This window comes from Ascidia mentula, chromosome 2 (assembly GCF_947561715.1).
Source record: "Ascidia mentula chromosome 2, kaAscMent1.1, whole genome shotgun sequence".
Lineage (NCBI taxonomy): Eukaryota > Metazoa > Chordata > Ascidiacea > Phlebobranchia > Ascidiidae > Ascidia > Ascidia mentula.
In genome coordinates this window covers 8,108,686-8,124,041 of record NC_138567.1, presented here as the reverse complement: position 1 = coordinate 8,124,041, position 15,356 = coordinate 8,108,686, and the positions used below count along the sequence as shown (strand labels likewise).

At 38.1% G+C, this 15,356-nt stretch overlaps 5 protein-coding genes across 7 annotated transcripts; 2 read left to right on the top strand and 3 right to left on the bottom strand.

The window, feature by feature from the left end:
- Window positions 1–322: 322 nt before the first annotated feature.
- On the bottom strand, window positions 323–3,179 carry LOC145888802 (tubulinyl-Tyr carboxypeptidase 1-like). The gene is made up of 8 exons (XM_082979660.1): window positions 2,938–3,179; window positions 2,648–2,868; window positions 2,395–2,566; window positions 2,294–2,339; window positions 1,695–1,774; window positions 889–1,013; window positions 712–813; window positions 323–633 (listed from the first exon to the last, which is right to left on the bottom strand). The coding sequence occupies exons 1-8, from the start codon at window positions 3,124–3,126 to the stop codon at window positions 591–593; spliced, it is 978 nt and encodes a 325-aa protein (XP_082835786.1). The 5' UTR covers window positions 3,127–3,179; the 3' UTR covers window positions 323–590.
- A 650-nt stretch (window positions 3,180–3,829) lies between these two features.
- LOC145889611 (STAGA complex 65 subunit gamma-like) lies at window positions 3,830–6,038 on the top strand. Of its 3 annotated transcripts, XM_082980593.1 has the most exons (8): window positions 3,830–3,982; window positions 4,115–4,228; window positions 4,339–4,448; window positions 4,514–4,716; window positions 4,864–5,040; window positions 5,151–5,229; window positions 5,458–5,560; window positions 5,621–6,038. In XM_082980593.1, exons 1-8 carry the CDS (start codon window positions 3,887–3,889, stop codon window positions 5,657–5,659), a joined length of 921 nt encoding a protein of 306 aa, XP_082836719.1. In that variant the 5' UTR covers window positions 3,830–3,886; the 3' UTR covers window positions 5,660–6,038. The 3 variants fall into 3 exon arrangements, with proteins under 3 accessions (XP_082836719.1, XP_082836718.1, XP_082836717.1); XM_082980592.1 differs by having other exon boundaries at window positions 4,526–4,716; window positions 5,458–6,038; XM_082980591.1 differs by having other exon boundaries at window positions 5,458–6,038.
- Window positions 6,039–6,124: 86 nt separating this feature from the next.
- Window positions 6,125–9,284, bottom strand: LOC145888322 (glucose dehydrogenase [FAD, quinone]-like). The gene is made up of 13 exons (XM_082979039.1): window positions 9,142–9,284; window positions 9,028–9,085; window positions 8,828–8,975; window positions 8,422–8,701; window positions 8,177–8,303; window positions 7,886–8,099; window positions 7,698–7,811; window positions 7,461–7,555; window positions 7,239–7,335; window positions 6,853–7,042; window positions 6,697–6,793; window positions 6,524–6,634; window positions 6,125–6,442 (listed from the first exon to the last, which is right to left on the bottom strand). The coding sequence occupies exons 1-13, from the start codon at window positions 9,254–9,256 to the stop codon at window positions 6,295–6,297; spliced, it is 1,794 nt and encodes a 597-aa protein (XP_082835165.1). The 5' UTR covers window positions 9,257–9,284; the 3' UTR covers window positions 6,125–6,294.
- On the bottom strand, window positions 9,220–12,476 carry LOC145888323 (G patch domain-containing protein 2-like). Its single transcript, XM_082979040.1, has 6 exons — window positions 11,959–12,476; window positions 11,581–11,743; window positions 11,283–11,362; window positions 10,886–10,932; window positions 10,772–10,815; window positions 9,220–10,228 (listed from the first exon to the last, which is right to left on the bottom strand). The coding sequence occupies exons 1-6, from the start codon at window positions 12,445–12,447 to the stop codon at window positions 10,050–10,052; spliced, it is 1,002 nt and encodes a 333-aa protein (XP_082835166.1). The 5' UTR covers window positions 12,448–12,476; the 3' UTR covers window positions 9,220–10,049.
- Window positions 12,477–13,295: 819 nt separating this feature from the next.
- LOC145889861 (uncharacterized) lies at window positions 13,296–15,194 on the top strand. Its single transcript, XM_082980908.1, has 4 exons — window positions 13,296–13,480; window positions 13,745–13,963; window positions 14,400–14,606; window positions 14,971–15,194. Exons 1-4 carry the CDS (start codon window positions 13,319–13,321, stop codon window positions 15,052–15,054), a joined length of 672 nt encoding a protein of 223 aa, XP_082837034.1. The 5' UTR covers window positions 13,296–13,318; the 3' UTR covers window positions 15,055–15,194.
- The last annotated feature ends 162 nt before the right edge of the window (window positions 15,195–15,356 follow it).

The following is a 15,356-nucleotide window of genomic DNA, read 5'->3' as shown; positions in this document are numbered from 1 at the left end:
AACAAAGTGCGCTTCATCCACAAAGCGGTCAATGATTAACTTAAAAATCTCTGTAAAACTTGTATTTGCCTCTCTGTTATCGCACTGCTTGTGTGTTACCTCGCATGTAAAAGTTGCAACACCTCATCAGCATAGTCTTTAAATCTAAGCATCAAGCTGTACTTCCCTGGTTTGCCAAAAAAACTAACGTAAGGCAAACCCGGATATAAAGCGTAGATCAAAACACGCCACCGGCGCTTGGTTCGCCTTCCTGGCTGCACTGTGACATCATTGCGATTCTCATATTGGACCCGCTCCTTCGAATGTTGACACGAGCGGGTAATCACACTCCTTTTAATCATTGTCCACGTAATTTAGGTCGACGGCAGCGCGGTTGAACATGCGACGTACGCCAAAACTCTGATCGAGTGCTTGCCCTGTGGCAGACACAGACACGCAGGTACGTTATGCAACGATCCACGACGACGATTTCTCTAGAAGTGGTGAAGCTCAGGGCGGGCAACTGCATAATTACTCTTTCGTGTAGCACAAAATCTGTTTAGTCGTTTATTTGCACTTCTTGGCTCAACACGGCGTTGTACTCGTATGTCTTAAATTCTCACTTCGTACTTTGTAACCGGGGCGTTAGACTTTCTGAAATGAACACAACAGGTGTGCGTGAATTTATGGAAAGCATCGGCCTTTAGAAGCACAGCCGTAAGTCAATCACACCTTGCTATATTCGCTGACTGGCTTGTTCTGCTTATCGGCTGAAGGTGCTCCTGCACTGGTGGTACTGCCATGGTATGCTCCCGTCTCGGTGGTAACGGCATTCTGCAACGAAAAGTACGTGAACGCGGACGTCAAGTGCACAGCGAGAAAGAAAATACGTCAAGCTTGATGTCACACCTTTTGTCTCTTATGGTTGACGCAGAAACGACATAGGTCACGTGTGACTTAAGATCGCGACCGTAACGTTCCAGTTTACGTCGTCTCTCGGCGGAGTTCGTTTTCAGCATGTTAACGCTGCAAACCTGTAAGAAGGAGATATTTTACTGTAGGTGCATTGTTTTGTTTCGGGTGATTATATCGTCTTTCCAGGGGTATTCGGTTTGTTGTTAAAGAGGGCGGGACGAATGCATTGTGTTATGAATAACAGCTTTATTGGCCAATACAGGTTCAGTGTGTTGCTCTCGTTTTGATTCACATTTTTTCTTTTAAACTTGTTGTTTATCAAAACGCGCATAAGCGTTTTTAATTTTGCGAGTTGCAGCGTAGAAATACTTGCTGCAACGGTTGCAGCAGCTACAGTTTGCAAATTCTTTTGGCACAAAAAATATCGTTTTAAACGCAAATATCGGACATGTAAAAAATTAAAATGTCACTTGCTTCGCTAGAGCTTATAAGTTGTTGTATTCGGATTTGATTGTTAAAAATAGCACATTGTAGAATACAAGACGTGAATAAGTGTGTACGTTAACAAAAAAAGCCAAAAATCACATGTCACGCAGAATTGACCGTTTCTGCATACGTAACAGTTGAATATTGACGCATTATTAAAGCGGGTGATTCACACGCACGCAAATAGTCAGTGTTACGCGGCATTGTAAAAGGGCATCAGAGCGTATATATTTAAATGTACGGTGAACCAAACTCTGTACTAAATATTAGCAACTCCTTAGCAGTCTTCAGGTTATAAGTGCTATGTAACTCACGCCCCATTGCATCCTTTCCTGACTGCACATGTCATGCGGGATAACGCCTCCAATCCTAACCTTCTTCAAGGTGTGGGTATCTGAACATATTGAAAAGAATAAAAAAAAGAAAAATGGAAACACAAAGTGTTTTATGCAATCGCCACGATAAGCACACTGCACTGCGCAAACGATCTCAGCTCTGGTATTCTTATCATGAGGTTCACACGAAAAATCTATCATTGGGTTGCATCGCGGACAAGGCATAGCAACCAAACTGGATCACTTTTTCCAGTTTTCATAAAAAGACTTCAGTGTTGTCTAATTACGATGCTAGATATCTTCAACGTTGTTCGTTGGGTTCGGAAAACCAAAGTCGTAAGTTCGGACCTCGCTGGAAGCTTGATTTTTAATATTTCGTTACGACTTTTCGGGAAATTTTTGTTATTAATAACTTATAATTTATTTTAATTAACATTATTGTTTAAGAGCTAAGATTTACTAAATTCCATGAAAATGAACATAAAACATGCAAATAAAAATAAATTTCCTATTTAAAAATAAATAAAAAAGTAGAGTACATGACTGAAATTGCAAAATGGACACAAAAACTCACTTACATTGCAAGTAGGCACTGTTGTAATTTTCCAATACATCATGCAAGCTCTACATAAACCAGATGGGTTTAGCAACAAATCAACTCAAATTTATTGGGAAATACCTTGTATATAACAGGTTTGTCCATAAGGTCAGACCTTCTGCTGATGCCAAGAGCTCCAAACCTTCCTTTATACATTATCCCCAATACAACATGGTAGTAATGATGGCCATTGAACATTGACTTAAAGCCAATGGGAAAGCGTTCAACATTTGGCAAGCAGTTGGTGAAGTAACTGGAAAAAAACATTCTTTAAGATAAGTGTGCAACAGTAACAACCATACATCAAATAATGAACCAAAAATGTTAAGCTCACATTGCCAAAATGACAGCCTCGAGACATTTAATTGGAAGGGCTTCTTTGATCATTTCTTTTGCTTTGTCCATGAGACCAGCCAGTGGCCTGTTTTTCTTAATTTCAAATAGTTGTGTACCAGTGTGGTTGTAGTTCAGGTTTTGAATGTAGGTTTGAACAAGATGAAGGTAGTTTGATGTCGAAGATTGTGGGTGAAGCACAGGAGCTGCTGGAATAGGAACCTTAACAACAAAATATTTCATATTGTTTTGTTATGACAATGATGGACACCGCCTAGCCTACACACAAACATCATTAAGAGAATCGCTATTCTGAATTTGTTCAATCTCCTTCTTGGAATCTGGGTTAATTTTTGCAGCATGTTTCCACATTCTCATCCAAGTAGCTTCGTCCACAGGGAACCCATTTTTATTGACATAAAATGGAAAGTTTCCCTCTCCAAAACCTTCCTCTTCATCCGGCAGTGCTTCCAGTGACATAGTAATGATTGAATATTTCAAACTAGTGTGACATTTTGCTACAGTTGGGGACAAACTTAAAAGACAAAATAAATAAGCCTAATGTATCTTTCTCAACATTATAAAATGCTGCACATATTTTAGTTAGCATATTCAAAAAAGAATTTGAAGCCCAAGTAAAACAGAAATGCTTGGTCATTGCATGTGTAACGTTATTAACCGAATCTGTGATGTAGAAAACAAGTCGTTATCAATCAAATATAAATCATTTGACAAATTATTTGAAGTGGCGTTCATAGAAACCATAGAAATCATACTTTGACACGGATATATGGGCATTCGTACGGTCCTGCAGTTATCAACTATATATGTGTTAATGCTATAGCAAAACCGCAGAGGTATTTTGCAAAAGGTGCAAACATTAATTTATAAATTTGTGAAGTTATCAAAAAACTTGTCGAATAGCAACAAATTCGACTCATTTTAGCAAGGTTTTGTGCTTTGTAAGTGTCTTCACAAAAACTCGTATTCTACCAAAGTCTGTAAGGGCACTTTTTTAAAGATAGCCAGTTTGTATCAATAATTTTGATGTGATTTTTCGTAAAGTTAAAATAAAACTTTGTCTGCTGGGTGCCAAAATAAAAACCGATTGCTCTTTGCTGTTACCTAGTGTAATTCAAATTGGATTTCAACCTGGGGTTTTCCCTCAATGCCGTCTGGAAATGGAAAAATACATCTAGAACAATAGAAGATGATAGTTTGCAATTATTAACTAATAGCCATGGATGAAACTGCCTGGGGGGAATTGCCCCCCGTAGAGGGAACTACCCAAGTCACAAGATCGATGCTTGAGATGCTTAATCCCAAACCTTATGTTGTAAGTACTTTTTTTTGCTTAAGTCTATCAATCTCAATCTGTACAATTGCAGAAATAACCTCTTACATATGCAGTAAGCTTCAAACAGCAAGATTACATACGTTTACATCTTCAAATAAAGGTGTTTTGTAGAGTGACATCAGCACACACAGTGTCGAAATTGTTGAACCTGAATTGCCACAAAGGAAAGTTCCAAAATGTCCTTATGTTTTTCATTCCATCGCACTGTTGTCATACATTTCAGAGGTAGTTTTACAGTTCTTTATTTTCCCACCAAGTGGATAACATAAATTAATTTATTCTGTGATAAAGGGTATTTTATATGACTTGTTTTGATAGTTTTAGTTTGTTTTCAGGTTGAAAATCTTATTCAAGAAGTCTCTGCTACCAGAGGTCGTAATGTTGTCATTCCTAAGATACCAGAATTTGAAGGCAATGACAACAAACAAAAGAACTGTAATGCCAGGTACAAACATGTTCATGTTGGCAAGCAGCACACAAAACTTTCCTTAAAAGCTTTTCCTTGAACAGTGATAATGAAAGACAAGAGTTTGGCATGACTTTGGAAACAGCAAAAGCACTTGTTAGACGTGGGGTTGGCACTCTAGCTCTACATTATGAATATGAAAAAACGACCAATTCCGCTTTGGAATTTCTCACTGATTTCGCAATGCAGTGGATGGAGACTGTTTCCAAGTCATTTAAGCTCATTTCAGACAATGAAGCATTAACAGGTTTGTTGTACAGTTGTTGACTATGTGCTTATTAATGCTACAATTTGGCTTAACTTCTTGCCAAATAATTTAATAAAAGCATTCATAGTGTCTGTAATATCCCACAGTGTTTTACAACTAATTTATGCATGTGATGCCTGATTGCAGGAAGGACTGGATTCTTTGATGCTACAGACCAACTTTTGCATGATTACGACATAGATGGCATTGGGGAGTTGAATCAGTTTTTTAAACAGGGTGTGATCAAATACCACGATAACCTGCAGGAACAAAGCAAAGTGGTGAAGAAAAAATTGGAAACCCTTTGTTCAGAAAATAAACCAAGTATGTGCTGATTTATTTCTTCTAGCCTAATGTAAAATCTGCTCAATGTATCGTTCACATGTGCCTAATGACAAAAATCATTATGTACTGTGGTTGCGTTTTGTCACCAGCCTCATCAGCACAGCAAAAGCAAATCATAAAGCTGGAAGAACCAACACAAAGTGGATGGGTTGCAGTGCAGAATACCAGGTTCCTAACATTGCTTTCAACAACAAAAATTTACATTGTTTGGTTTGTAAATGGGATTTTGTGATGCAAGTTCCTTTTTAAAAAGGGGTATTTAATTTACAAAAATATAAATTTTACGTATGTCTAAAATTACTGAAGTGCACCAATAGATATGTAGCTCTGGACAATGGTTTTGTAGCTAAGCTGTATATGTTTAGTGTGACTGAAGTTTGCATCGCATATTTTTAGTGGCCAGAGTGTCAGCACAGTGTTGGGTAGCAGCCAGTACCAACCATTTGTTAAAGCGGAAACACGCCCCAACTGGACACCGAGTCCCGCACAAAACGAGATGGTGAGAGGACAAGAGCTTTCTTCACACATGAACACAGTTCGACCAATAAGTCCTTTGCAGGAGACGTACGGACCCAAAAAGAAGAAGCTTCGGAAGTGAATCGGTGAAGTTCCGTTTTAAGGAATTATCGGTGGTTCTCATGCCCGGTGGAAAGGAATTGATCAAGTCCAAGAAGGAACTTTTGTATTTGATGGAAATGCAAATTTCTGAAACAAAATTCTCAATTAACACCACAAGACAAGATAGCTATGACAAATCAATGACAGGATGCTACCTTTTCCTTGGACGTTGCTGAGAACACGTTTGTGGCGATAGTTTTGTTAGTGGAAAAGGTTTCGTGCGATTTCTGTATACTATTTTGTACTTTTGTGCGTATTTCTAATTTTGCTGCGTGTGTTTGATTCCTGGTTTACATGTCATTTTCATGCATTAAATGTAAATGTTGCACTCAAAAGACAACATTTTGAAAACACTATCTGCTAAAACGAGATTGAAAATTTTTACAAATGCACTGATATTTTGTAAAGTTTCCCGATATAACCAAAACCCAAAAGTCTGGCGTGTTTATTTATTGCGACAAAGATAACAGAAACGCAGTTCATTTTGTAAATTGCAAAAGTACGAAATTGTCACATGATCAACAAACGCAACACACTTGCAACAACGCCGAACAGAACCGAAGAAGTGTCACCACTATACAATTACAGCGTCGCCGAAGTTAAAAAAATGCGACATTACATTTCACTTTTAAGATTCCATTCCTGTTTGAGCATGTCGACAAGTCTCTCTGCTATCATGTAGCAAGATGCCTGCAATGGTCCGGTCAAATCGTGAGGCATAATGGATGCATCGGCAATGCGGAGTCGTTTTACTCCGTACACCCTGACAAACAGAAAGAAACGGATTTTATGTTGGAAACGTGCGCTCAAGAAACCAATTCAGTCTTTGTAAATTAATGCACACCTAAGTTTCGGGTCGACAACAGCCATTTTATCTTTGCCCATTTTCGCTGTGCAGCAAGGATGGAAGGCCGTGAAAGTTTCATGGCGAGTGATGCACTTGTACTTCTCGTCCCTTTAACAAACACACGATACCAATTAGTTGCACTTTTTCAATTTACTGTCCACTTGCAATACCCCTCCAAGTTGTCGCATGCGTCGTACAACATCACTTGTTCCACTTTCCTATCTCGAAAGGCCTTGGTTTGGGAAAGACGCTTCACTAATTTCAGACCTAGGAAAAAGTGATTTTTTCTCGATTGCAGTTGCGACATTTAACATGGGTCGTCCTACTTTCAACCATGGTTTTCATATCGTCAGGATGTTCCAAATAGTTTGGATCAATGATCGGTTTGTTTAACGGGTCAGTGGTGTTGAGTCGGACCGTCCCAAGACTTTTGGCATGTGAAAGAATGCTGACCACATAAAAGGAAAACATTATGCCGTCCCTCTTTCCACTCTCTTTTGCTGCTTGCCTGTACAACTAAAAATAACTCTGTAATTTGTTCCTCATAAATCAACAAAAAAAGAATTAACAATTTGTATAGTTGCCAGCAAACCGACCAAAGGATAAACAAATTTAGAAACTGAAATGTGGGTGGGGAAATTTTGGCCGCATAACTTTTATCCATAACACCAAGTACTATCTCCCAACTATGTACAATGGTTCAAGTTCTCACCTCTGGTTGAATGTTACCAGCAATTGTGTACATGGATGTAAACGTTTCCACATCCATCTCCAAACCGCCAAAAAATAACTGCACTTGTGGAAGTCGACTGCGTATTATAATTAATAAAAATCAACTGTTTTTTTGCAGACGTTATATTCATATGAAGCAGCAGATATCACATGAATATCATCTATATTGCCATGTTTATAATTATTTGGAATTGCAACAAACCTGTTGTTGAACCGTATGGTGGCAAAAGAATCAGAAATGCTTCCTGAAAGCATTCCAGTTCCATGAAACAAGTAATCAAACGCAGATGACATCATCTAAACCATATATGACAGAGTAGAAACAAAGGTCAGTTCATTAAAGAAGATCCTTCTGAATTCTGTACTTAAGTTGATCATATGTATAAAATTTGACACTCAATCCTGAAACTAAAAGCTTTAATGGAATAACCCAACCTACTGTTTTACTTGACAGAAGGTCTTGAGAACTGTTTGGTGCATAGTAAAAAGATGGCACCATCAAGTGATCTTCCAAATTAGACCCAACCCCAGGAAGATCAGAGACAACTTTAATCTAAATATGGTAATGTTACATTGGTATTTTTTGATGACATTAGGGACATAAAAAGTTATTAGTCGAATGCTTGCCTTATTTTCTTCCAAATGTTTTTTCGGCCCGATTCCTGACAGCATAAGAATGTGAGGGTTTTCAATAACCCCAGCTGACAGGATAACTTCTTTCCTTGCTTTAATGGTATGCCGTTTGCCATCCCTTTCCATTTCAACTCCGATAGCATTTTTTTTCTCATCGAAAAGAACTTTAATGACACGAGCACGTACAACAATATGAAGATGCTCCTGCCTGCATATTTCATGGTTTGGTGAATAATGATACTTTTTTTCCCTTTAGTTCACACTATACAAGTGGTGTATTGCTACCTTGAATAGGCCACAGGCCTTAAGTATGCAGTAGCTCCATTTTGACGGTAACCGTTTTTAATGCTTTGGTGAAAATAAGCGAAACCATCCATACTTTCACCATTATAATCCTCATTGATTGAAAAACCTGGCAAAACACCACTGTTTTTATGCAAACCACAAACTCAAATAAACCAAAATTTTGAAGCTAGACCAAGAAATCACTGTTGTTTCAAATCAACCCGCAGACCACAACAAATTCATACCCAACTCCTCTCCACCCTTCATAAATACACTTGACATAGGAATGCGATTGGTTCGCTGAACTGTCACTCTTCCGGAGTTTCCATGATACGAGCTGTCCCGCAGCTCTGGAATGATGTAATTCTCTGACTTTTTGTAATAAGGTAGCACATCCTCATAAGACCAGCCTTCAGCGCCAGCTTCAACCCAAGATGCAAAATCATCCTTGCACCCACGAGAGAATATCATGTAGTTAATGGAACTGCTACCACCAAGTAGTTTGCCCCTTGGCCAACGGATTTGCTGTAATTAGTGAATTTATCATTTTTGGAAGAATTAAGTATGAAAAAATTATTCATCTGAATCAAAGGTTCATTTGTGCAAGCCCAATTATCCATCATACGTATGTATATTTACTATCATTCTTACGTTGTCCTGCATGTTCAAGCATGCATCTTTTTGTGGTGTGATCATATACTGCCAGTCCCTGGAGGTTCCAGGGCTAAACAAGCCTAAAGCAGGGACACTTGTCAGAGGATCGAAGTAGTCTTCCTCTCCAGCCTCCAAAACTAACACTCTAAAACACTAATAGTAAGTCGTATGTTCTTTTAGCAGTAACAGCATAATACTTTGCATTGGTTTCACTCAAACGGCCTGCAACTGCAGATCCAGTTGTACCCCCACCAACTGAAAAAGTAATCACTGTTTGTATATTTATTGACCGAATCGTTTGTAGTTCCTACCAACAATGAAGTCGTATTCTTCATCGAATGTTTCCCTTGCAATAGATCTTTGTCTTTTCAAAATTAAAAAAACAAGAACAGCGAGCAGTGCAAAGTAGCCTGCCTGTTTTAACATTGCGACAACATCAACGGTAACTCACACCTACAAAGGATTTGTCATTAGCAACATGTGGCACATGTCATTTGAATAATCATAGAAAAAAAATAACTTCATGCAAATTATGCCCAATAAAACGTTCACAAATAAATGTTCATGCAACTTATTTATGTATATATCAAACAAGAGTGCCAAAAAAATTAAAAGTGGGATGATACAACCTGATCACTTTATGTTTCATACATCTTACCCCAAAAACAGAAGCGAGCATACATACGATAAACTTTGCAAAATCCAAAACAACTTTATTTCTGTCACACGATACAGTCACATGATTCAAATTTTCAACTTAAGGTGAAGCAAGATGAGGTCAAAATTGGTATAAAATGAAACAAAACGTTTACTATCAAAACAAATGTTCGACAACGAAGACCTTGAGGAAAAGTGTATAATTATTAAACTTCCTGGACTTCATCTCAACACGATAAACACTGTCACATGTATATGTATTATCACTTTATTAATATTTCTAGACAAAGGGCATACAGCTTGCATATTTGACTGAATTATTGCAACAAAGAACTTTCTTTCATTTGTGCCTTCTACAAAGAGGCAAATATTGTTCTAGGTGAATTGGATATCATAAAATTACATTGTGGCAGTGGCAAAACAATGTTTTTAACAGTGTTGCAAATACACCTAAAACACAATAAAAACATAATGGTTTTAAATCCCTTATTTTAAAACTCACAAATAGAAAAATAGACTCTGTAAAATGTGGTAAAAGACAATGGAAATAAATAGGGAGTGACTAGGTTCCCAATCCACTCCGCTTGTTCCGCTTTGTGGCAAAAATTGGATGGTGGATGCCCTGTCCACTTATGCCTAGGCCTTCGCCAGGTTTCCAACCCATGTTTATCAACATTTGCCGGCCAGCATTAGTCTCTGGTAAGGGTAAATGGGCAGATGTCCCTATTTCAGCTGCAATGTCTGAAACATAACAACAACATCAAGATATTGAGAACTGCAGACAGGGTGTACACACTCTTTCGACATGCAGGCTCACGTCAGTGCAGCTGTTGACTGTGGCACTATGCCAGCTTTTACACTAGCAGGCACACAGATTTCTACTTTGTGGTACCTTTCGGTCAACGTCGATCTTTGGGTTCCCATCTGGGTACCAAACAACAGAGACGAGCCACAGTGGAGCGCACTGTGGCCAAGCGACTACTTGGTACCTGACCGCACGGCACCACAAAGTGGAAATCTGTGCCACAATCAACAGATGCAGCTCTCAATGAATATTACGGCTCTTTTTGCACATAAAACATAAGATTTACATATATATATATATAAAAAACATCGCCAGATTTTATTAGATGATCCTCTACTTGTTGTTCACTGATAAAAACATAACAGGGACTAGCTTATCAGACTCACAATTATATCAGATTATCTGAAAGATACTCTAATTAAAAACGAAGTTTTGACTAAATGCAATTATTAACAGTTCATCTTAACCATATTACCCACCTTCAAAAATGTTCTCTGTTTTCCTTCTCTTGTAGTTCTTGACACTAAAGCAATAAAACATGTTGTCAACAAAACCTGTCAAAACTAATGGCAGAACAATCACTTTGTACTAACCCATGCCTAGGTTGATCACCATTGCTTGTTGGTTTCTCTACAGATTTCTGTAAAACAATTGTCTCACATGTTAACTTAACACACTTCCCCTCCATATGGGCCCAACACATTCCAATACTCTGCGGACAAACTAGGCCTTGCACACTAGGGAAAAAGGGAGTTTGTGGTTAAGCAAATGTGCTGAATATGAATGTTGACTTGTGGTGAGTATTGCCATGAATAGTAGGGCACTGTTCATTTATAAATACATACATTTATACAAAACATGTTCTTGTGATGTTGTATGTACATGAAGTACAAGTTATACCTCATATTCCCATTTGTTGAAATTTTGAAGCACTGGCATACAAAGCCACTAATATAAGAATAAAGCAACAGATTGGCTAACAAATAAAACCTTAAGCTTGTGTCTTCTCCTCCCTCTTCTTATAGAACGTGCTGCCATTCCAGGTAACCTGTTTATCCTTGCATGAAATCCTAAATAAGGTAAGATTAGTGATTATTTTAATTCCAAAAATTGTTTTGAATAAAATAAAACATTGCTGCATTTTAGATAATTTGCAACTTAGCTAAAGAGTCTCAAAAAAGAATATTAGTGTATGTCGTGAGACATATACCAAAAAGGAAGAATGTATGGAATTCTGTGGAAATTTGGAAGAAAAGGCAGTAGTAGATGACCTTTATATAGTAGTTACCTTTCTGACTTGATTCTGACAGACAAGGTAAAGCACCAGTTATAATGCTCTTTAGTCTGGGGTCGTCCACATGGGAATCTTCCCACCATGGAATTATACATGGAATGCCACAAACTGATCCACCAGATTCATTGTAGAAATCTGTCATTTCATCATCTCCATCCTGTTACACAACAAACATTTATCAGTTTCCAAAAGCAGAAATTTTGGAAGACTTTGTGAAGATTACATGAGTTTGTCTGCATTGTTGTCAACAAGTGTTAACTGCCACAAGATACAAATTTAGTTACTTTTCACTAATACTTGCTTGCACCAGAAAAGCCAAACATGAAACAAATTTCCTTTTTAAATTAGTTACTATGGAAAAATTTTAACCACCTGTCCATCTATCTCATCATTGGAGTCATCACTTGCACTAATACCACTCTCCTCTTCACACTTGGATTTGCTTTTCTCAACAGTCGTATTTATTTGCACAATCTCTATGTCCATCTTTTTCGTCTTCTTATCAGTCGGCTTGCGAGCCTTGGCATTGTTCCCCAGTAAGTCGATTTCCATGTGTTTTATCTTTTTTCTTCTGTGCTTTCGTATGATTGCTGGGAGAACAAAACCATTTTCAGTGTCAGAACCACTTTGTGTGGCAATTTTTCTAAATGTGTTGCTGCCATTTGATATGTTTGGTGAGCCCGAGTTCGCACTGCTCTGTTCCTTCAGCTTGCTTGGAGATGGGCAAGGTGGAGGACGTCGTTTGCGAATTCTTCTCTTTCTATATAAATCCTCTTCGATGGGACTCTCTTCTTCTACTTCAATTTTTGTTTGCTCCGACTCCTCTAAAGCCGATGTCAAGTCTTGCACAAGCTCTTCCATTGTTTACACCTATAATGGGAGAACTAGCATTGTCTGCAAGAAAAGTCAATGCAACTTACCATCCATACTATTGGATTGGACTAATGAAAATGTGTGATTTCATTTGATCGTAGCTGTATAATATATCACAACATTTTAAATGTACAGTTCAATTCATAATCAAAACACTTTGTACAGAAGTTTAATTGAGTTATACTAATTAAAACGTAATAGTTTTAAGCTTAAGTGGACTTTTGGTTATGGCCACCTGTCCATCAGTCAGACGTAAACACAAACAAACGTACACAGCATTTTTACTTTCAGTCTTGCACAGTCGATACAAATACATTTACGTACGTGTGTGTGTGTGCGTAGTACAAGCATCATTCCGTGTGTGTGCGTAGTAGAAGCATAATCCCGTGCGCGTGTGGAAGCACGCAGACAATACAAGCGTGTGTTCGTTCGCATCGACTTACTACTCGTTGTGTAATCAACCGTGACATGAAAAAACTGTTTCATATTTTTCATTTCTAACCTAATTTTCAAATTTTATTCATCTAGTGCTCTTTTTTGATCAACATTCCAATTGCGTTTTTTATGTAAATGACAGGATATGCTTGCAAGCGACTAACTGTCACGTCCGACTTGCTAAGCAAACGAAGAAAAAAGCACGTCAAAACCTGTCGCGCCCTTATAGCAAACATTAACTTTTGATTGCTTTCTGTTACAAGGGCACAACAGCACAGTGAGATTCCAAAAGGTTGTAATGATTCGTTAGATTAAGACTAAATTGTACTGTTGGCGAGTATGATACAAAGATAAACTATATATTCGTAAATTGTGACTTATATGATGTGTACAGGTGGTAACAGGGAGAATAAAAATTTTTAAAATGAAGTTGGTGTTATTTTTGGTCGTGATAATTTTCAGTCAAGCTTGGGGAACCGAGGAAGAAGACGCAATGGATGAACTTGCCGAAATCACAATGCAAGAAATAGCAAGACGGATGAAGTCTTCTATGTCGTACGAAAGACTGCACTCCTTTAAAAGAAAAGTAACTTTAATGTTGTGTTTTTGAGTAGGCCTATCTGGTCACATTGACACGATGTACAATAATATTGTTGTTGTTATATAGACTTAAATGCTTGAAAAACAAAATTGAATGCCCAAAAGAAAGGTGATGATGATGCCCTAATGCCGAAATACATGGGTATTTTAAAAAAATCTTCTATTCATCTAAAACAGTGCTACGAATCATTACTCTAGAGGTCTATATTCAATGCTAATTAACATACAGACTGTTATTCATATTTGACAGAAAATGTACAATTCGGCGTTCGCCAATGACCAGACAAGAGTGGACATGCATATGGAAGCTCTACGAGCAGACGGTAGTCCGGTGAGTTGTTCGGCTGCCGTCGACTTACGAGACAATTCTGGACCACCAACATTAAGCAGTTATAGCTGCCAAGAGCAAAAACGTTCAGGATTTTCGAGAAGATCAGGAGAGACGCCATGTAACCCAGAAGAACGAGAAGTAAGATGTGTGACGTGTTCGTCAAACATTGGTTTAACTCAGTGCTTCCAAACCACAGTGGGTCGCGACCCATGGGTGGGTCGCGAAGCATATGTTATATGTTACAGTTTTCTATTAGATCACGAAATTATTGCATTATCATTACGTAACATCATTTGGTCATGTCTCATTGTGGGTCGCACAATAAAACTTGCATTAAAAGCGGGTCGCGAACTGAAAAAGGTTGGGAAGCACTGGTTTAACTTATGCAAACAAAAATATACATGTGGGAAAAAATATAGGGGTGGGAAGCTCTCAATTTCGAGCGCGAGTGAGCTGGAAAATTAATTTTAAGTCGTAACTTGTTGATAGATTTTTGTTTATGTTTAAAAATCCAGCCCAAAATTACAACGGTGGTATAGCTAAGTAATAAATAATATTTTCCCTTCGTGTTTAGGAAATGGCCTCCAAGGCGAAGGAGTTGATTAACCGATCAATTCAAGACGAGAACGACATGTTGCACATGCCTGGTATGATGGACATGCCCGAACTCCAACAATCACCAATCACAATCAAAGGCGTCATTGAGTGCCACAGAGTTGAGATAGATGAGGAGGGGAACATAGAATACAAGTTGAAAATGAAAGCAGTGAAGGACGGGGTGGTAAGTAAAGTTTGCAATGGGAATATTTAAAATTTAGGCGATACGAATTCAAGGTTGGGCAAACTTTTCGGCTCGAAAATTTGGCCAGAATTGGCCGTGGGTCTCAGTTTGTACATGGACAGAAGTGAGCAATAAACAAATTATCAAAATGAAGATGAAATTGATTAAAATATAACACGCGATTAAGTTATGTTTATAGTTTCGTCCATGTTTATGTCGCGATTAAACTTGAGGCGACTATTCTTACAGGAACACGCTTCACTATCCGCAACGTGAGCAACAAAACACCAAATATTTTTCATTATTTTGTACCACGTTCAGCAAACAACGTATGATGGCCATTCTTATTTGCTTTCGCTTACAGCCTGAAGTCTGCGATGTTTCGATCGTAAAGCTCCCCAACGGTGACGTGAACATGGATCAGAACCAGTGCCAAGGCAGCAACTGACCATAAGTTGACGTCCGATGCTCGAAAACAATCTTGTTTTACTTTATTTTCAAACTAATTCCTATTTTTTGTTCAATTATTGAATTTTTTTTTTTTTAAATATTGAATTCACTCGTTTGCTGTGTAATATTAAAACATTTGCACGACTCCGAGGCCGATCAAGTATAGTTTCTGAATTCTGTGGAGACCAAACAAAAATGGTTAAGCTCCTTGTATATAGTTGGATGTAGAGTTCACAAATCCTCGTGCTTGTACCAGGTAACTGCCGGCGCGAAAGTATATCAAGTCGCACCAGCCTTGCT

What these genes read in the sequence shown, in the direction of transcription:
- LOC145889861 (XM_082980908.1), top strand. Translation starts at nt 13,319, where the DNA reads ATGAAGTTGGTGTTATTTTTGGTCGTGATAATTTTCAGTCAAGCTTGG. An exon ending in TGCACTCCTTTAAAAGAAAA is followed by an intron (nt 13,481 to 13,744) that starts GTAACTTTAATG and finishes CATATTTGACAG; the next exon opens with AAAATGTACAATTCGGCGTT. An exon ending in AAGCAGTGAAGGACGGGGTG is followed by an intron (nt 14,607 to 14,970) that starts GTAAGTAAAGTT and finishes TTTCGCTTACAG; the next exon opens with CCTGAAGTCTGCGATGTTTC.
- LOC145888322 (XM_082979039.1), bottom strand. Translation starts at nt 9,256, where the DNA reads ATGTTAAAACAGGCAGGCTACTTTGCACTGCTCGCTGTTCTTGTTTTT. An exon ending in TATGAAAACCATGGTTGAAA is followed by an intron (nt 6,794 to 6,852) that starts GTAGGACGACCC and finishes ACTTTTTCCTAG; the next exon opens with GTCTGAAATTAGTGAAGCGT. An exon ending in GTTGTCGACCCGAAACTTAG is followed by an intron (nt 6,443 to 6,523) that starts GTGTGCATTAAT and finishes TCTGTTTGTCAG; the next exon opens with GGTGTACGGAGTAAAACGAC.
- LOC145888802 (XM_082979660.1), bottom strand. Translation starts at nt 3,126, where the DNA reads ATGTCACTGGAAGCACTGCCGGATGAAGAGGAAGGTTTTGGAGAGGGA. An exon ending in ATAGCGATTCTCTTAATGAT is followed by an intron (nt 2,869 to 2,937) that starts GTTTGTGTGTAG and finishes TTTGTTGTTAAG; the next exon opens with GTTCCTATTCCAGCAGCTCC. An exon ending in CAGTCAGCGAATATAGCAAG is followed by an intron (nt 634 to 711) that starts GTGTGATTGACT and finishes TGTTCATTTCAG; the next exon opens with AAAGTCTAACGCCCCGGTTA.
- LOC145888323 (XM_082979040.1), bottom strand. Translation starts at nt 12,447, where the DNA reads ATGGAAGAGCTTGTGCAAGACTTGACATCGGCTTTAGAGGAGTCGGAG. An exon ending in ATGATGAGATAGATGGACAG is followed by an intron (nt 11,744 to 11,958) that starts GTGGTTAAAATT and finishes GTTGTGTAACAG; the next exon opens with GATGGAGATGATGAAATGAC. An exon ending in GGTGATCAACCTAGGCATGG is followed by an intron (nt 10,816 to 10,885) that starts GTTAGTACAAAG and finishes TTATTGCTTTAG; the next exon opens with TGTCAAGAACTACAAGAGAA.
- LOC145889611 (XM_082980591.1), top strand. Translation starts at nt 3,887, where the DNA reads ATGGATGAAACTGCCTGGGGGGAATTGCCCCCCGTAGAGGGAACTACC. An exon ending in AGACAATGAAGCATTAACAG is followed by an intron (nt 4,717 to 4,863) that starts GTTTGTTGTACA and finishes GCCTGATTGCAG; the next exon opens with GAAGGACTGGATTCTTTGAT. An exon ending in GTTGCAGTGCAGAATACCAG is followed by an intron (nt 5,230 to 5,457) that starts GTTCCTAACATT and finishes GCATATTTTTAG; the next exon opens with TGGCCAGAGTGTCAGCACAG.